This window comes from Sprattus sprattus, assembly GCF_963457725.1.
Source record: "Sprattus sprattus genome assembly, chromosome: 5".
NCBI classification, from domain to species: Eukaryota; Metazoa; Chordata; class Actinopteri; order Clupeiformes; family Clupeidae; genus Sprattus; species Sprattus sprattus.
The window spans coordinates 21,125,838-21,145,501 of record NC_137924.1 but is presented as its reverse complement, the minus strand read 5'-3'; the positions used below and the strand labels follow the sequence as shown (position 1 = coordinate 21,145,501).

The 19,664-nt window shown below is 42.3% G+C and overlaps 1 protein-coding gene across 1 annotated transcript; it reads right to left on the bottom strand.

Moving 5' to 3' along the window:
* Positions 1-329: 329 nt before the first annotated feature.
* rif1 (replication timing regulatory factor 1) lies at positions 330-19,590 on the bottom strand. Its single transcript, XM_080839706.1, has 36 exons — positions 19,459-19,590; positions 17,338-17,459; positions 16,986-17,064; positions 16,626-16,722; positions 15,989-16,119; positions 15,750-15,844; positions 15,229-15,418; positions 15,024-15,116; positions 14,759-14,897; positions 14,460-14,611; positions 14,072-14,195; positions 13,729-13,878; positions 13,367-13,477; positions 12,744-12,806; positions 12,410-12,513; positions 11,689-11,775; positions 11,210-11,283; positions 10,907-11,087; positions 10,600-10,707; positions 10,354-10,503; positions 10,126-10,225; positions 9,736-10,015; positions 9,592-9,637; positions 8,849-9,051; positions 8,547-8,640; positions 8,299-8,424; positions 8,073-8,218; positions 7,878-7,967; positions 7,734-7,794; positions 4,225-7,620; positions 4,000-4,122; positions 3,796-3,882; positions 2,544-2,659; positions 2,153-2,306; positions 1,936-2,056; positions 330-826 (listed from the first exon to the last, which is right to left on the bottom strand). The coding sequence occupies exons 2-36, from the start codon at positions 17,448-17,450 to the stop codon at positions 624-626; spliced, it is 7,587 nt and encodes a 2,528-aa protein (XP_080695832.1). The 5' UTR covers positions 17,451-17,459; positions 19,459-19,590; the 3' UTR covers positions 330-623.
* Positions 19,591-19,664: the final 74 nt, after the last annotated feature.

The following is a 19,664-nucleotide window of genomic DNA, read 5'->3' as shown; positions in this document are numbered from 1 at the left end:
TACTGTTTGTGATGACTAATGTGAACAAATGCTTTTTTTTTGTCATTATGCCCAACCTGAACAAAAATCATGACACTGAAGGAGTAAGCGAGTCTAAAGAATTACCAGTCAGAAAAAAATAACCCATCAGATTACACTTTAACAAGTTGTGGGCCCAGGTTCGATCAGCTATGACATTCACGGATATATTCAAATGAAAATGTGATGAAACCATGATGGTACAATTATACCATCCAAGGGAGCTAGTGAATAAATGAGAAATTCAGCTTCATTTCAACCCTTTATTTTCAGCAATGATTGCCATTAAAAAAAATGTGCTATCCATAGCTCAGTCTATGCACATCAAGTTAAAAACTAAAAAACAAAAAAAAGGAGAAAAGAATAGAAAGAAAAGTCATATTATGTCCACTAAAAATCACCATTTAAAAGATGTCTAAAAGGCATCATTCAGGTCCATGTGTTTTGTAGTTAAGTCACTGATTTGTAGTTTAGTCACTGTTTGTCAAGGAGATGGCAGATAAAACTATACAATCTATGCAAGGTGGGGAGAGCCGAGTTGGCTGAACTTGCAGCTCATCAACCCCATTCAAACGTCCCTTTTAAAATAAGGCATCGTGCTGACTTCAAGGCACACTGTTCGAGGTGGCCACCAGCCGATCCACAACAGACTTCATCATCTGACTCAGCTGCTCGTACATCACAGCCAACTGGTCTGGAGTACAGCGGGCCAGCTCCTCTGGGCTGAAGCGTTCCCCTACGGCCTGGACATCACACAAGAGGCTCTCAGGCTGCTGCTCAGCTGTGGAGGGCTCCTCGCTCATCACCTCTGCAAAACAAAAAGAAGATCTTCACTCAACCAAGCTGCATATTATGCTCTTGGAACAGGTCCGATGGGGCTGAACATTACACTATTACATTTTTATGGAGTGATTTGTGAGGCCAGTTAAACTCGAGATTTAGCCTGCCTAATTTACATGTAGTTATATGCAAATGTTTGGGCACCTCTGAGCAAAATATTTATTCTGTTGATTTTTGAAGTGGGAAACATTTAAAAATTAGGATTTCTTCAAATGTTTTAACTTGTTTTTTTATGAAGCTAAAAATAGAAACAAAAGTTAACAGTAATTACGACATGTGCAAATGTTTGGGCCCCCTTTCAATTCAAAGTATCAGAACATAACGTTAAATTGTTGAACCTTATTTCATTTGTTAGGACTTGTAAAGCAGGACAAGGAGTTGTCTTTTGGAATGGTCAGCTCATGACACTGTGGAAGTCCAGACATGATCCAAGAACATGATACAAGAGACACACCCTACATTTATCTCAGAACTTAAAGTGATCTGTAAGGAGTAGGAGACTTTCAGCCGTCTACAAAAATAATTTACAAACTGTGATCTCTGCAAAGGTGTGTTACCAAGTGCCCAAACTTTGCACTTGCTACAACTACTGTTAACTTCAGCTTCTGATTAGGAAAAAAATTAGTTCTTCACACAAATATAGCTTTAAAGTTTCAGATGAGGTGTAGCAATGTATTACTTGCTGATTTAAATTACAATGAATTTCTGTTATAAGTGAATGGACTACTTGTGGAATGATATGAAAGATGTGAATCAGAAACACAAAACCCGTTGTGAATGGCAGCGATCATTGATTTTTTTCTAGAAATATTGGACCTTCGAACATTGGGATGGCCCATTCAATTAAACTCCCTGCAGCGTTCTGAAGAGCCACAGAATAAAATGAAAAGCAAGCCTTATTGTTTAAATATTATTTGCTGCAAGGGTTAATTTGGCTTTTCACTTATCAACCAAATATCAACAAAATCTGTCATTTCCATAGGGGTGTCCAAACCTTTGCATACCCCTAATATTAAGTGAATATAATACTAGTTAAATCAAACACTCCCTAAACGGTAAAAAATGAACATCACATGCCTTGTGCTTCCGCCGGTGTCTTTTCCTCTTCTTGATTTTCGGGTAATTCAAGCTCTTCAGGCTCAGACGTCATTTTCTCCATTTCGTCAAAGCCCTTAAGCTCATCACAACGAACCTTTCGCTAGAGTCCAAAAACAAAATCAATGTTATCCACCTGAGAAACTCGGATGCTTTTAATGAAACTACACTGATAATTTTAGAAATAGGTAGTGAATACCTGTTGTTCATGGTATGATTTAAGTGCCTTCTTCACATTAGACAACTTTGGGGAACGAACGGGAAGTGCTTTAATTTCAGTTGGCGTAAGGGCACTGAGGTCACCCACTGTTTTGATGTTCCTGGCTCGTACAAGTTGCCCGAAGCCACGGGGCCTAAGAACATGGAGAGAGAACAAAAATTAAGTTAATTCTAACGTCTTTATTATGGAACACACGCTGATCCTTTTTTGTTTTTGACTTTGAAGAAATGAGAAAACAAATGAAGCACTATGATGGCTATAGTAACAAATGAGGAATGGATTATTCTGGATTTCATTATAAGTGTAAAGCAATGTTGACACTCCCCGATGAAGAAAGTGCAACACGACTGAAATGGGCTGAAAGCCTTACCACATGTTGGAAGAGATCTGTGGTAAAACCGCTTCCACGGGAGTTGAGCAGCCAACCAGGGCAGGGTATACACAGTCCACAGGAATGGGGCGAGGCTCCAGAGCCATTTCTGAGATCTTAAAACAGAACCACTGGGTCAGCCAAAAGCATTTCATTTTTATAGTTCTAAACAAGGCTTGTTCAATCAGTATGTCTTTTGGATCAACTGTAATACACATAATTGCATGGAACAGGGGAAGCCATGGACTTCACCTTTTGCAATTACGGTCATGAACATAAGGGGCCAAATGTTTGAGAGACATTGGGTTACGTCCAGAAACATCAGACCACATCAACACCACAGTGCCTGCCTTAAAAGTGAATTGCTTGTGTTATTAGCAACACACATCTTACTCCACCAATAGAGTGAAAGATATGCAGTGAAATGGACCTTGACATTTTAATCCAGTCTAGTGATTGCCTGAAACAAGTAGCCTGATGATGTCATACTCATAATTCTAGTCAGAATATCTGATACTGCTCCATTTGAGCTGTGATTAGGGGTCGTGTTTAAAAAAAAATGCCTCTTTGAAAATGCCTCTTTGCTCAATTGGATACCTAGAACCAATCAGAGCAACATAGTATGACCATTTTACACATTAAACTTTTACCGGATCCCGTAGGAAGGATGGCAAAAACATCTTTTCGATCGACAAAATAATCGCGTTGCTCTGTTCCTCTTTCAAAATGTATGCGCTCAATATCTGTGAGATATGCATGCCTATGTTATACTTATTAGCAGCGAGGCTAGCTAGCTACTATGTGTTTTAATGGATTTTTTGTCTAAGCGTTAGCAATAACCTAATAATAATGGTCGACTCTAGAGCATCAGTTAAGACCTACAATTCTTTGCAACATTCGTGTTGCACACACACAACTAACAGAGTCAATGAAGACATAAAAAAGTCGTGTAGATAGCTTAATTCACCTAAAATATTTCCCACTAACAGGCTCCCGAGACGCCGCCATCTAGGTACTATTTCGTATCTACCGGTTATTCAACTCAAGCGTTGGTTGATCATCTGTCCATCATTGTATAAAGCTCACCCTGACAATTTCATTGGTTAGATCGTTTTGCTGAAAACTGATACTTTCTCCCCAATCGAGCAGCGCCAGACCGAACTTCCCAGAACAAACATTTTGTGGGCGGGGTTCAGGCTATCCAGGCTATGAAACAAGAGTATCATTTGCAAATAGACCCAAGTGAACTTACCAGACATTTCTTAGAGCTCTTGTAACCAGGGCTCCGAAGGTTACGAGGACTGAAGTTCAGTAAGCCTTTTGTTGGTGTCGTTATGAACTAAAATAGCAAGAAAAAAAAAAACGAAAAAAAAAAAAACAATATTAACCTTGTGACTAAAAGCATTACAGGTGACAAACTCAAATGTTAATTTTAGATTACAAAGCACAAAATTACCCTTGGCTGACCACCAAAACTCTTGGATCTTGGTGAACTGGTCCGAATTACGGGGCTGCGGCGATCAATATCATCTGCCAACTCTTGATGGTAAATTGGGTCAGCAAAGGACACTCTTCGTGACTGTGTACAAAATACAAAAAACATGAAACCATCTATTCAAGGGGCACACAACACTGGGATGGACATCTTGACATACTACTGAGGTAGTTCACCAAAACGTACCTTGTGGAGGGGTGAGGGAGACTCCTCCTCAGGTGGTCTCTTCTGGCCTTTCTTCAGGATGCTGGTGGAAGGGGATGCAGACGGCGACCACACCCCACAGGTCCTCCCGCTGCTGGGGCTCTGGCCCGCCTCCGACTCGCCACTGATGGCATACAAACACTTCTGCTTCGGTGGAGAGTCCAAGAAAACATCCGTCTCATCAGCAGTTTTGAGAGGTTCTGTGGGTTCAGTGGTTTCTACAGCTGGTTCAGACGTCTCTACAGCTGGTTCGGAAGTCTCTACAGCTGGTTCAGTGGTTTCTACAGCTGGTTCAGACGTATCTACAGCTGGCTCAGACGTCTCTACAGCTGGTTCAGACGTCTCTACAGCTGGTTCAGACGTCTCTACAGCTGGTTCAGACGTCTCTACAGCTGGTTCAGAGGTCTCTACAGCTGGTTCAGAGGTCTCTACAGCTGGTTCAGAGGTCTCTACAGCTGGTTCAGACGTCTCTACAGTTGGTTCAGACGTCTCTACAGTTGGTTCAGAGGTCTCTACAGTTGGTTCAGAGGTCTTTACAGTTGGTTCAGAGGTCTCTACAGCTGGTTCAGATGTTTCTACAGCTGATTCAGAGTTCTCAATTTGTACCAACTTTGGGTTTACGCAATGTATTTGCATTTCTTCTTCCTCTTCCACCACCCCTTTTGGATCCTCCTCAAGAGGGGCAACCCCATCATCATTAGAATTTATGACGCTTTGTACTTTCATAGTCTGTTCTGAGGGGCTGACAGGAGACTCTGCCAAGTGCTCTTCTTCCTTGCTGAGGCTTTGGGCTTTCACTGGTTCTACAGAAGCCACCTCCTCAACCTGTTCTTTGACACCGACAAACTCAGAGCCTCCCAGCACTTCAGAAGCCCCTTTATTTTCCTTCAGCTCGTCTTTTGATTCCTCTTTGGCAGCATGCTCACCCTTATCCTTCTCAATTGATTCTGGTGGCAAAACAGCCCCCTCAACAGCTTCCTCAGAAAGCATGTCTGGGCTTTTAACTGGCAGAGATGTAGGCAAAGTGTCATTAGGTTCAGTCTCTGGTACCTTAGAGTCTGGAAGTCCAGTTTCATTCCCAACCTTCACTTCCTTAGAGAAACAGGACAACTGGTTGTTGTCAACTGAATTTGTGTCATTTTCCTGGGACGCTTGTGACTCACTTTGGCTAACCGCATCAGAATTCACCCCAAGATTGCAAATGCAGCCCTTGGTGCGTCGACGTCCACCGCCCTTTTTCCTATGCACTGGACAACTCATTTCCTTTGTTCCATCAGATTTACTTGGGCCACTATGTGAAAGTGGACCTTTGGAATCAGATTGTATCATGTCTGAAGAAGAATCAATTCTCTCAATACCGGTGTTCACCTTCCCCACTACCTCTTTACTAACATCAAGCTTACTATGTCTGACCACTACTACCCTCTTTACTACCCTCAAGGTCTGACTACCAGGTGAAACTTCCAACGAATCATCTGATTTGGTAGCTGTGCCTGTTATTACATCTACACCTTTGTTTACATCTTCTATACAGAGTGAGCTTGGCTTGGTTGCTGCCATTACTACAGGCTCCTCATTGTTTTCTTCTGCCTGTTTGTCATCCTGCTCTTGCACAAGTTCATTGGTGTTCTTTTGTGTGTCCATTACTTCTTCCTGTATGTCGTTCTTCTCTTCAATAACAGTTTCTACCTCGTCTTGGGACATTTGGTCATCGTCACTGACGACAAAATCACTGCTAGGACAAAACCTGCTCTTTGAAGGGCTCTCTGACATCTCTGTGCTTGTTGTTTGTGCATTATTTACAGGACTGTTACTTAGCTTTGAAGTAAAAGAATATAGCTTCCTGCCCCTCTTTATAGACGGCTTCTCATCATCTCTAGTCTCCGAAGCATCAGTGTTCGCAACATTGGAAGATAGAAGCTGGTGGTACCTCCCTGTTTTTTTTACCTCAAAGTTTTCTACTTGGGCATTTTGTGAATTGTTCTTTGATTCCTCTTCACTGGCCAGCGTTCTCTTTCCCCTGGGTCTACCTCGGAAATTAGCCTGACTTGAAAGTTGCTCAGAGTCGCTCTGACTTTGGCTTTGACTTTCATTCTGCAGATTAGAGGTTTCAGATCGTCTTGTCTTCCTAGTAGGTCTGCCCTGTGACTGACCAGATACTTCAGTTTCACCACCGCTCAACTGCTGAGAGTCTGTGCCCCCGATTGACCTAGTTCTCCTCCCTGGTCTTTCCAGTGTTTGGCTATTTAAGGGACGAAATGAGGTCTGGGTAGCAATAAGCATCTCTGTCTGACTTCTTCTGGTTTTTGGGCTACCCACTTTAACAGTTTGTGAATCACTCTGACTGTTTTCATTGTCCCCTCTAAGACGCTTTATCATCCTTACAGTGTCAACATTTTCTGCTTCAGCCACCTTAGCCCTTCTAGCTGGTCTACCCTTGGATTGACTATCCGTTTCTGGAGATGGGGAAGGAGTGGACTCCTCAGCAGCTGCCCTTTTCAACCGTGTTTTATTTTTACCATCTTTCTCCTCTGAGTCTACCCCAGGTTTGGATCTTTGTCGCCCAGATCTCCTCGGATTTGTAGGAGAGGAGGACTCAGAAGTCTGAGAGTCTGTGACGACATCCGTTTCTTCTTTCAACGTCGCCTCACCAACATCATCTTTTGGAGGGGGACTAACATTGGCAGCCACATCCTCTTTCAGCATCTTTGTCTGGGTATCCGGAATGACATCCTCATCCTCTGTGCTTCCACTGGGGCGTTCGGTTGAGGGCTTCAGATCTTCTGAGACCTCTTCAATCTCTTTCAAATCCTCTCCAGAACACCCTTCCAAATGGTTCTGGGACATATCCTGCTCTATAAAGACTTCTTGACTGGTGTCTTCCTGTAGGCTGTGTGGACTATGTGCAGAGGACTCCTGGGACTTTGGCATTTCCTGGCTCTCGGAGTTCTTCACAAGGGGACCAGTAAATCGAGTCGCACTGACAGGGCTGGGGCTGGCAGGTCTGCCTTCAGCATACTTTTCCAAGGTAATGAAAGACTGTCGACGGCTGTTGGCTTTCTGGGGTGTACCAGAGATCATATCAGACGACCCAGAGACATTAGGACTGTCCTGCTTATCCAAACTGGCATCTTCTTTAATTGGAGTCTTGTCCTCATTATTGTCTTCTTTGAAAGCCTCTTGCTCTTGCCCATCAATATCCTGCATGGACACATCAGCAGATGTTGATGGAGCTTCTTCACCTTGAAGAGGGACGTCCGGTTCTGTTGTGGGTTCTTGAACTTCTTCAGCCATGCAGCTCCCGTTTTCACGTTGATCCTTGGCCTTGTCTGAATCCACAACAGGGGAAACCACGGTGTCTGTATTTTCTTTGGAGGTCTGTGGAGAGTTAATATGAAGGTATTTATTCTGCAACATTTTGTTGCCAAGAAAAAATATGAAACAATAAAAAAAAAAAAGACATAAATAACTGGTCAAAAATATGTTCATACCTCAGGCAAAGCCTTGTCCTTTTCAATGGTTGCAGTTGGGTCCTCTGCAGACAATTTGTCCCTGTAATTAAAGAAGAGAACACGTTTTAAACTTCAGGCTTAGCAAAGGAGACAGTTATACAACCAAAGGAGACTGAATCATACATGGATTCCTCCTGGCTCTGGGTGTACTGGGTGAAGGCGGTTGTGTCCAAGGAGGCATCCAGGTTATTGTACATGGCAGGGATATCAACCCTAAAAAGAGGCAGATTGAAGCAGTTAAACAGTTGAACACTGTCTGGGGTGAAGGATGAACTCAAAATCACCACTTCCTAATAATTCTTGTGTTTTAATTTTAACCTTTTAGTCCTTTTGACCTCCTTCTGGTGCTCTGTTAACACCCTGGTCTCCTTCGTTTCGGGAGGAATAAACACAAAATCTACAGAGGCCTCCTCGTCCAGCACCTTCCGACGGGGCAGTTTCGGTGATCCAAAGTCAAGCTTGACCTGCAGAGGGCAAACACAGACCAACATGAAACACATTCCACAAAAACAACTCAAATTCAGAAAAACTGACAATTACTCACAGATACAGGCTTAGCGGGTGTTCCGGAGCCCTTTGATTCAACAGCTCTGTTTAGCAAGGATTCCCTCTTCTTCGCAGATGTCACAGTCACACCACTGAGCTTGGTTTCCATCTGAGAACACTCACTCTGCAGAAGAGACAAAAACCACACACAGAAGTACATGAGCCCACAGATTTCCTGTAGACAATGACCTATGAAAAGTACTTCAACAACCATTTAAAAAATTAAAAAAATTATAAAACTCTTACACTATACTGTCCACTATTGTCCTCTGGTACTTCCACAGACTGAAACCCAGGTAAGATAATAGGGGTCTTCTGTTTTACCTGGCTTAAAATTGGCCTGTAAAAAGGGTAACACCATTAAATGTGAGCCATAATCACTCGCCACAAGTTAAATTTCAACACTGAAATTACATTCATGGGATGTCACATCAGAGCGAAAACAAGTGCAACATGCAGATAACTGAACATCAGAACTTAGAACATCTGAACTTAGAACATCAGAACTTAGAACATCAGAACTTAGAACATCAGAACTTAGTTCACACCTTAGTTTCTCTGGGTAGTTTAGAACAGGGGCATTGGCAAATGTGGCATTCCAGAACTGGGTGACAAGACTGCGGATCTGCTTGCTCTTGTGTGGGAACAGCTCACAGAGGAGAGGGGTCAGCAGAGACAGCATGTCATCATCATACTGCAGGGCTGAACGGGACTGCAGACATCTTAAAATGTCCCCTAGGAGGCACTCCACCTACAGGGAGAGAACAGGAGAGAGGAAGAATTGTGTTACGGGGACTCTTTATCAGAAAGAGTCACTGGAGCAATATAAGCACCTGAAAAAGAAAAACAAACCAAAGCAGCAAGTTTTCTTTTAAGCAGCAATGCAGAGTTCTGTTCTAAAACTAGCAAGCAAACTACCTAAAAGGCGTGCAAAAACCTTGCAAAAACCACCAACAGCCCAGTTGACACTGATATAAGCTTGCCAACACACAAACTGGTGTCTCTTGGCAGTATAACTTGCAATGTCATGCTGTGAAAGCTTTTCTTCCATTTTTGCAGAGTATTCCAGCCCAATACATAACTACATAGGGCATATCCTGGATGGCTAAAGGGAAAGGTGTTTATCTGTCCTTTACATGACCATATGCTATCAAAATGAATTTGAGGATGGCACCAAAAACTAGTTGCCTGCAAAACCATATCTCAAAAAGTGTCAAATGGTTGCATAGTGCCACTTTAAGTCACAAAAGGAAATAATATACAATCAATCCAACTTAGAAGAAAAACTTACTTTTTGTGCAAGGACTGAGTAGGCTTTGGACTTCTCATTTTCAGTGCTAAAGAAAACAAGCCAGGCCATTTTAGATACACACTCACAGACACAAACTCAATTGAGCATATACTAAGCGACAAAATGACTCGTCAAACTTCATACCTTCCAATAAGCCCATAGATGTTGACCAAAGGTTGAGCCAAAATGGAGAACGCTTCTTGAATAACTGTTGGCAGGGCCAAGTTGGAGAAGATTTTGGACACAATATTGATGAGTGCAGTGCCAACACTACTCAGTGTGACACCAGAGCCACCAGTAGCCAACTTGGTTGGGTCCAACGCAAGGAACGCTTCTAGACACTGCACCAGTAACAGATGAAAACCGGAGATGTTGCCCAGTGCTTTATTCTTTTTCCTCACCCAGCCCAGAGGAGTACGAGGAGCTGGAAAATATAAACAAATAATCAAAACAAAAACAAAGAGAGGATACAAAAAGCTAAATAAATAAAATGAGAAGAATACTGAGTAAAAGGGTAAAGAAAGAGAGGCTTACATTTCATCTTATGCTGGAACTGAGGGGTGTAGGGTGAGAAGTCAACACTCTCAATGATGGTGTGAAGGATGCTTACAATAGCATCCAGCACTGGAGGATCCTTAAGAAAGGAAAGGTTGGTGATACAGGGTTATCAATAACAAAAAGTCACCACATAATTCACATCAGCTTTAGTCAATGAGTAGTCCATACATGCTGATCAAGGTAAGGTACAGTAACTCAACCTACTGACAAATCCAGATCATCTAGAGCAGCAGACATCTTGACACACAGCTCCTCACAGCACACGTTCTCCTCAGCAGTGGCCACCAGGGCCGAACACCGGGCGAAAACCATGTAGAGTCGGGACCACGAGCCCAACAGGGTCTTCTGGGTCATCTGAACAAGAAAACGAAACAGAGGATCATCTCTGCTCCTGATCGGTCAGTGTAGTATGAATATTTTGTCCAACTAAAAACTAAACCAAGCGCTGACCTGTGGGAGAGCTTTGCCAGGTAGCAGGTGGGAGATCGGGAACATCAAGGCGTTGTGAATGGAGCTGAAGTTGTGCTCCAGGGCATCCCCTTGATTGACCTCGTTGGTCTGAAAAAAAGATGTGTTATGCACAAGTTTGCATCTGACTGACATTTTGGAGTTGAGAGTGTGCATCTCACTGACTCCTTATGGTCTTTCAACTCCCTGAAGCTAACAGGAACAATAACAAAAACAACAAACCATCCTAATGCTAAATAACATCTGAAAATGGCTAGGTTCTCCGCATCACTGTCTTCCTTTGGTGTACCTGTGTGATCGTGTCTGTCAGTGGGTTCACCACCACACTCCACATCCTCCAGAGATGCTCTTTGTTTTCCAGGGTGCCTGCATCACGGCTCGCTGTCTCCAGCACCGCCTCTGCAAACACCAGGGGTGAGGTGGGGCCAGATAGGCCACAGGACAACAGGGTCTCCAAGCTCGTAAAGAACCTGAAAAAAAAGGTAAGCATTTACCCATCTATTGATCTATTGAATTACATTTTTTTGTTGCAACTTTCTGTAACTATGAAAGCAAAGAACCATATTGTGTAGTGTCACGTTAATGGACGTACTTCTCGTCTTCCACAAATGTTGAAAGATGTTTGCTGTCATAAAAGAGATGGATCAGGAAAAGAGCAGGGGTGCCCTGGAGTGAAGAGAATACAAAAATCCATGAAACCGCAAGGAACACATGGCAAGCACATTGCTATTTGCGTAATCAGTATATATTCTTCTAGACCATGAAACCTTGACATCAGTTTGAGAGTTATCTTGCTGTTATTGCGGGTGTTCCCAATTTGGACAAAGCTCTCTGGAAGCCATTGCAATTGTTTACTTGCTCTGAATACTGAGGTCTCATAAGGACAGAGGAGCTCACAGGATTCTTGTGACGGTAAAACAAAAATGTCATTATGGCCGTGACGGATTCAACCGTATTTTCAAAGCCTGACATGTTCCCAGCTGTTTACCATGAACACTTGGTTAGAAAACAACAAAAACTGCATTTAACATGTGGTGGAAAATGGAACGATGACAGTCTATAAACACTTACATTCAGTATGTCCATGTCAGCCACTTGGTAGGCGGCAGAGCCGAGCACTTTCTTTGGGATGCCCTTCACTGTGGTTTCCAATAGGTCCTGTGGTGACAGCTGACTGTTAGTCCAGATAAAGTAATACAAAACCTTTCAACATAGACCATTAAGCATCACATTTCAAAAGGTAAAAAAAAAGATCTCTGGCTGGTATCCAAATTGACCATCTCCAGAGTAAATTTCTTTAAAACCACGCTAGTTATTGTTTTGTATTGTTTTGTAGTTTATGTTCAGGCCATAGGTGGTTTAATATGGCAGAACCTGGCCTGTAATATATTGTAAGAGGAAATCAAATGTGAAACCCATGGTAAAACAAAGTTAAAGAAATTATAATAAATTGAAAATGGATACTTTTTTGCATTTTCAAAATAAATGATTGGAATTTTTACATTATTCACATTTCAAGGGCTGGAATATACCCTCTAAGACCTCAAATGCAAGCCAAATATAAAATGACACATACTCGGTTTATGCAGCTGCACTCCCCCCTCTGTCATTTAGAGAACAGTCAAAGAATGATCAAAGTTATCCAACAACCATGTTGATTAGACCCACATAGTTGGACCTGACCTTTTCTAAGTATGTAAGTAAGTAATGGAGTGCATGTTCCGTAGAGTTCTATCCCTATGACGTAGCAATTATTTCCCTCCGATTACCACACGCTGGTTTTAGAACCCACCAGGGCTTGTTTAGCTGGCAGGGTCTCCGACAGCAGAATGGACCGTAGGGACTGCATCAACAAGGTCAGCATCTCGGACCCCTGTCGATCCTTTTTGTTACCGCCTGTAACAAAACCAAGATAAGAACATTGATTCATCAGCTTGACATTGTGGAGGTGCTGCTGTGTAATTCACAATTGCAAAAATAAAGTTTAGCGCTGCATGGTTTAACAGTAGTATAAAACAGAAAAAGTAACCATAGAAGTGTGTACATTTAATTAGAATGTACTTCCATTAAGATTATGGTCCGTTTAGGCTTCTCTCTGACCAGAAAAATCACAGTTAGACACTTGCCTGACTCAACAGTTTTGCAAACATGACCAACCAGGCTCTTCCAAATAATGTGAAGAAGCATTCCTGTAAATGGATGAGGAAACAAGGAACGAGTCAGGAATAATTGGGAGGAAAACACAAAAAAAAAGCAGAACAGAGGAAAGGAGAAAGAAAGAAATGAAAAGGGAGAAAAGGTAGAGGTAAGAAAACAAGACACACAAAGACCCAATCATACTGTACTCCAGTGGGCATTACTGAGCTAAACAGTACCAGATAAGTTCCAGAGCCAAATGCCCTGCCTCCCATTTTGTGCTGAGTGAGACTTCACTGGCTGTAAAACAAAGGCCCTGTTGTTGCTGGTTAACTCTGACGTGTCTGATGGTGTTCTGTCACTGCTTAAGTAGATATCACGCTGATATGGAACACCACACATTCAAACAAGTGGTGTGCCCTGGTTAGGGGCTGAATATGAGATTATACAGTCGGATATAACAACAGTGTGCTTTTTTTCAGTTTCATTATGCTCCTAGGCAATGACACATTCATTCAATGACATATATTTTCACATAAGCACAAGCACTGAGAACTAACTGGACGACATACTAAACTTTCCATGCTGACTATTGTAAAAATGGTAAGAGTACCTGGGGAATCTTTGCCAACAGCAATGAACCCGTTCCTGACGTATGACAGGAAGACAGAGGAGTGCTTGGTGAAGAACGAGCTGCTGCTCATAAGAGGGTGCGTCAGTGGCTCTGATAGAAACACACAAAGGACTCATCAAATTAAGATAAAGCATAAATCATTACGTGACGCAAGTAAATGAAAGCACATTGAGTCAGAGACCCCCTGTATCCTAATGTGACGCATGTGGTTATTGTTCAACAGCTCCAGTGAGGTTGTTTTTTCCCCTCCCCACTACAGGATCATGAGACGTTACACTAGAATGAGAAGCCAGCTGGACACAATCCATGGATATACTGCCAGCAATGATTTCCATTCTCACCAAGGCAGAGCTGGAGCTTAGTCTTCAGGGCGAGGCTGGGGACCTGCGGTCCGAGCAAGTAGTGCAGAAGGATCTCCAGGCCCAGCAGCTGCACGCAGGGGAAGGTGGCCGAGGGGGGACTGGGGGATGGACTGCTGCTCACAAGTGTCCCTAAAGGGTGTTGGAGATAGGATAGTAATGTCTGAGACTGGGATACCAGAAATCACTAATTAGGTTATTCACCACAGATGCTTATCTTTTTGCCCTCCACCACTGTGGTTCTTCATCGATTCCAACGATGAAACTGATATGGCCATTGGCTATATGATGGGCTGGTGCCCTTATATATATTCACAGCATATACCTGCTTTGGGAGTGGTGACAAGAAAGTTGCTCCTGTTGCCGATACTTCGATTGGGGGTGGATATGGCGGTAGTAGAATGGAGTGTGGATTCTGGAATTGTGCTCTGCAGCAGTGCAACACCAACCTGTACGAGATCAACAGCAAATGTAAGCATGTAATCATAGGTATCAGTACACTTTCTTCAATGAAGAGCAATCAGGTTTGGAGAATGATAGGATTCTCATCTGCTAGTCTTGATTTAAGCTCCCAGAACATAAGACTTGAGTAGACGTTTCTGTCCCCCTAACATAACTACGGGTATGCCATGAAATCACAGCCTGTGGCCCCTCCTTCTCTCCATTTCACCAGGGATTTTCATTACTGCCTTGAACAAAGTGCAATCATTTACCTGCTCAAAGTTGGTGGCCAGGTTGGGCCCCAGCTTGACGACCAGGTACCACCAGACGTTGATCTTGGTGAGGAGCAGAGGCTCCGTCTTCACCTGGATGGAGCTGAGCGGCAGCATGATGAGCTTGAGGCGCTTCGCACTGCACAGGATCTCTGAGGCACAAAGTCAAAATACACCGCTAGTCAGATTCCCCTTTACAAAAACGAGACTTGTGACTTTAGGTTGTAGGGAGTAAAAAGACCTAAAGACCCAAACTTTGTCTGTTTTTAACATTCAAAATATCCATATGTAAGGCTCACCAGGATTAAGTGCAAAATTGTCAATCAGGCTCTTCCAGGCAAAGAAAGCAATCTTCTTCACGCTCGGGGAGGAGCTTCGGAAGCCCATCTCCTCCAAGTAGAGCAAGGAGTTTATGAAGGAGCCTCCTCGATGAAGCATCTATTCAAAGACAAGTCAAAGTCAGAGAAAAAGGTCAGTGGTTGTACTTCCATTACCAATTGTTTGCCATGGCCTTTTGTCATCAGCACATACAAGCGCCAACCATATTAATGAGTCAAACATTACCTTCCCAAGTATTTTCACAAATAATGTCCAGAGTTTAAGCACGTTTGTTTCATTTTTGTTGTTGAAAAGCTTCTGAAGTTCAGGTATTAGTTTCTGGAAAAACAAACAGGGAGACAAGTCAATACACTCAATAAAGCAATCAACTGCTTTAAAAGAAAGTGAATATCAAAATAGGACTCAATACATCAAGGGAGAAACAGCCTACCGTTGCCATCATGGGCTCGATCATTGCTGCAACCTCTTCCTGCTTCTCCAGGATAAGGGGCAGGCCCATCTCCAGGGCGGCAGCCGCTCGCAGGCGCACCTTTGATGCCGAGTGGACTACCAGTGGGACCACCAGTTTGGCCCACTGAACAGCACCTTCGGTCATCGGGGCAGGAGCCTGCTCGATCAACCTGCCAGAACAAAGGACACATATGTTAAAGCCAGTCTTCATCCGAGTTGGCATACACTAGTGTGTACAGATCTTTGTTGATGCCTGTAATATTCACACTGATGATAATTGGACAATATCTGACTGAAATAACTCCTGAAAGACTCCCGACGTCGGCATTTTAGATGAAAGGAAATGTGGGACAGGCTTGAATGAATGGAAAATGGACTTCAGGAAGAATGGAAGAGCCTGGAACAGTTATTTAACCTTAAATCCAACTAAAACTAAAATACCCTATTCTATTCTATTATTAGGGTCGATACAGGTGAACTACAGTCGAGTGGTCCACAAACCTAATGATGACATTTATTGCTTCATGTTCCATGACCACAGACTGGATGTCTTCTCTGTTCCTCACAGCCTCAAGAACAGTTAAGATGTCAGGTACCTGCACACAGACACACAGACAGACACAGGATCCAATCACACTTTGCCCCAAACCCAATCGGAAACCAAGCAGCACTACATGAATACATATTAGAACACGTCCTCTTCTTTTGGCTACTACTCAGATCTCATTTAGTGAACTCACTTTCTTGCCGATTATATCTGCGTGGAAGTTCTGTTTGGAGATGACCCATAATGCTCGAGTGCAGGTGTTCTTCTCAGTCGACTTCACCACCAGCTCTGTAAGTGCTGTGAGCATATCCTCTGCATACTCATCTAGAAGATTTATAAATAAATAAATAAATAAATAAATAATTAAATCATTAACTCATTTTCACAGACTGCAACACATCATACAACGCATCAATTAAAAAAGGACAGGATTGAATTAATATAATACTAATAATATAACACTAATATAATAATATTGCAAGGGCAGAACAAAACACAAACTCTGTTTGTGAAACCTGAGCTGGAAGCGATAGGCATAGAGCCAGGCTACTGATAATAGTCTAAACAAAATTCATACATGAACTTAACTATAAGTACAGAGGGATTACAGGTGAACATAACAGACCCATAAGTACAACTCAACTAGGCTTCAACTTAAAAAAGAAAAAAAGGAAGAAAGACAGACTATATTCAAGACAAAGTGTTTCTCCCTCATCATACAAATATCTCAAATATTCTATTCAACACAGCTGTACTGTACTTTACCAAAGATTAAAAAACTATTTTATGTATTTCATGTGTACTCTGAGGTGGGAGAAAATTCTTCATACCTGGGACGGCAGCCACAATGTGCGGGTAGAACACACAGAGGCCTAGGGTCTGCAGTGCTGCCTGACTTAGCTCCGCATTCTCACTGCTGATGTGAGCCTGACAGGGAAACGTGGTTTTAGTGTCACATGTAACCTCTTTCCATTCATGTCTCAAAATAAGTCACCAAGTCATAGGGGTACAACAAAGCAAAATGATTGTAGCCACTGTTCAGAACAAGATATTGGAACACACACCAATACACTGTCTGCATTTAATATGTTCCATTTACACATCTATCTATTAATTTATCCAAATTATGTTTCCATGGGAGCTTAAGTACAGGAGACGTGCTTAAGGCACACTGATATCAGAAGACTCACCTGGATGATTTTACCAAGACGTGGAAAGTGCTTCACAATGACAGCATGGTACTGCTGTCCATCTTCACCACTAAGACGACTGGAAGAACAGAAAATGGGAGATAGAATTATAAATATGACCATATGCAGACTGCAATTCTAAATTATGAAGATCAGGATGGAGGTTCAACTTTCCCAAAAAAAAATCTTCACCTTGACACCACTAAACTTTCTATAGGAATATCTAATTCAGAAAAGTTGACACACCAATTGCATTATCTGGGAAATCTCAAATGGCCTAGTGAAAGAAGACAACCTTATGTCTGCTGCTTGGTAGTGCACAGTAAAGAATCGAAACAAGTTTAAGACATACCTAACAATGGTGAGGTAGGCATCTGTCTGCTCAGACTGCCCAGCTGTTGTATCCTCGAGACAGTCCAGAAGGGGAATGAGGCTGGCGCCCGAGAGGGACACAGTCGCCATCATCTTCACACACTACAGGGAATGGAGAGAAAGGGCTGTTGACAAACTTTGGCCTTACTTTCAGTCTAATCCTAAAACTTGTGTGATGGCCTATGTGTGTGGTGAAAAGAGTGTGACCTTCTCCACGTTTCTAAAAGTGTGGGGCGCAGAGACGTGACGGTTGGGGGGGCGAATGGACGCGATGAATGGGACATTTTTTTTTATTTTACCCCTGATCTGTAGCAGTGCCTTTCTTAATAGACAATAACGTTTATACACCCCCATCGCACTGAACAACGACACTCAAACAAAGCAATCAGTATTGTATTAATTGGCCTGTTGTTAACCTTTCCTGCTCTGTCCCTGACCGCAGTCTGGGATTACAGGGGGGACTTTTGTTTACTGCTCCAGGGCCAAAGTGTTCTATATTCTAAACTCTGGGGTTAAAGCTAATATGAACGTTATGGATACATTTGTGACACGAAATACAGTTTGGCAATTCAGTACAAGTGGCAAAAAAGACAGCTAAAAGACCCATGTGTGTTCTTTGTCTTTGTTATTGATTAAGATCTCGACGTTATTTAAATACATTTGACAATTTTAAGAATGGCCTACCATTGATAATACAGTTGCACAGCCCATTAGAGGCAAGGATTAACACCATTGCACTTTCACTTTCTCTATTTCTGAACTGACTATTTGTATTCTCTATTTTTGAACTGATGTTATTTGCTATTCATTAAGATTTAGAAGTTGATGTTATTTCAATAAATTTGACAATTTTAAGCTTGGCCTACCATTTTTATTGGAGTGATGAGGGACAGGTGGGGCTTGAAAAGGCCTCCTTGTTTAAAGTTGGGAATCTGAGAAAAAGTCTGAGAACCACTGGACTATCAACAGAAAACAGAACTCCCTAGCTGGCCTTGAAAGGAAATGATTAAAATTTAGAACTGTTGAAACTGTTGAATGCTGGGGCTCGTAAACAACCAGAGGATCCTATATCTGACAGGCGTGTTGCTGTGTAGCAGGTGGCACCAAAAGACACATCCGTGCATGAACAAAAATGCATAGTATGTCCTAAGGTGACCATCTATAATTGACAGCATCTTAATTTATGTAGCCTTGGCTATGACACAAGTTGCAAAACTATTACTTCAACATATACTTGCAGGAATACCATCTAGATAGAGTGGTCACGAAATAAGACGTTAGATCAGGGACATTGGTTTGGTTATAACCTACATTTGGTTTTAGCATACATAAACGATGCCACAAGACAAACGGGTTCTCATGGTGTTCGTATAGGAAACGATAATGGATGAATATGTTTAGGGACAGGTTGCAAACAATAGTTTAAGGGAACTTAGCTAGCATTAATGTTCGTTTAAAGCGGCTGTCCAGATACCATGATCTTTATATTGTGTATAACTATAAATCCACACATTTTGGCCTAGCTGCTAAAAAATGCTGGGCCCTTCCCAGCTGATCATGAGAGCAGGCTAACGGTATCTCGAGCTAACGCAACTAAGCACCTATCGTTAGGTAGTTAGATGGCCATCTAGCTAGGTAGCTAACATAGGGCTAGCATGCAGCATGCACACCCAAAAATACCCATCTTTACATAGATTGCACTGCCAAATGAAGTTCCTTTAAGTAAATTGCCATTATGAGCTAGTTTCATCCCCTTTGCAAATGTTAGGGGGGTTGTTGTGAGGTGTGTTCAGAACTATTTTCAACCATATCCAAGTCCTTAAAGCCCTTTGCATTCACTTTAGTAAACAATGCCATGTTTGCGCAAAAAGGCCTACATATTTTCTTCAATACAAAACATCTTCTAATACAAATATTTGTTTTCACAGAACACCTACACCAATAATCAAAGACCCGTTTAAACACTGGCATATGTCGGGATATTAAGATTATTCACATATTCTCGTTAACGTTAGCTAAGTTAACAGGCATGGACATGCCCACTGCAACCACGCTGAGGACAAGTCAGCATACCAAGCAACACAATGAATAACATCCTCACCTCAACGTTCTTTAAGAAACGATGAAAATTACTGACAATATACCATTGATCTTGTCATATTTAACTGAGAAATCTACAAAATCCTACTACAGCTGTCCTCTCATCAAAGCGTTGTGATCCTTCCACCCCGCGAAAAACCCTTGCTGGCGCCAAACGACGTAAACGAAGTAGCGTCACCTTTCACCCGACGTAACACCACCCACTTT

Coding starts and splice junctions, on each gene's coding strand:
- rif1 (XM_080839706.1), bottom strand. CDS start 17,450: ATGATGGCGACTGTGTCCCTCTCGGGCGCCAGCCTCATTCCCCTTCTG. Junction 7,621..7,733: donor AGGACAAGGCTTTGCCTGAG/GTATGAACATAT, acceptor AACTCTCCACAG/ACCTCCAAAGAAAATACAGA. Junction 827..1,935: donor GACACCGGCGGAAGCACAAG/GCATGTGATGTT, acceptor TTTGTTTTGCAG/AGGTGATGAGCGAGGAGCCC.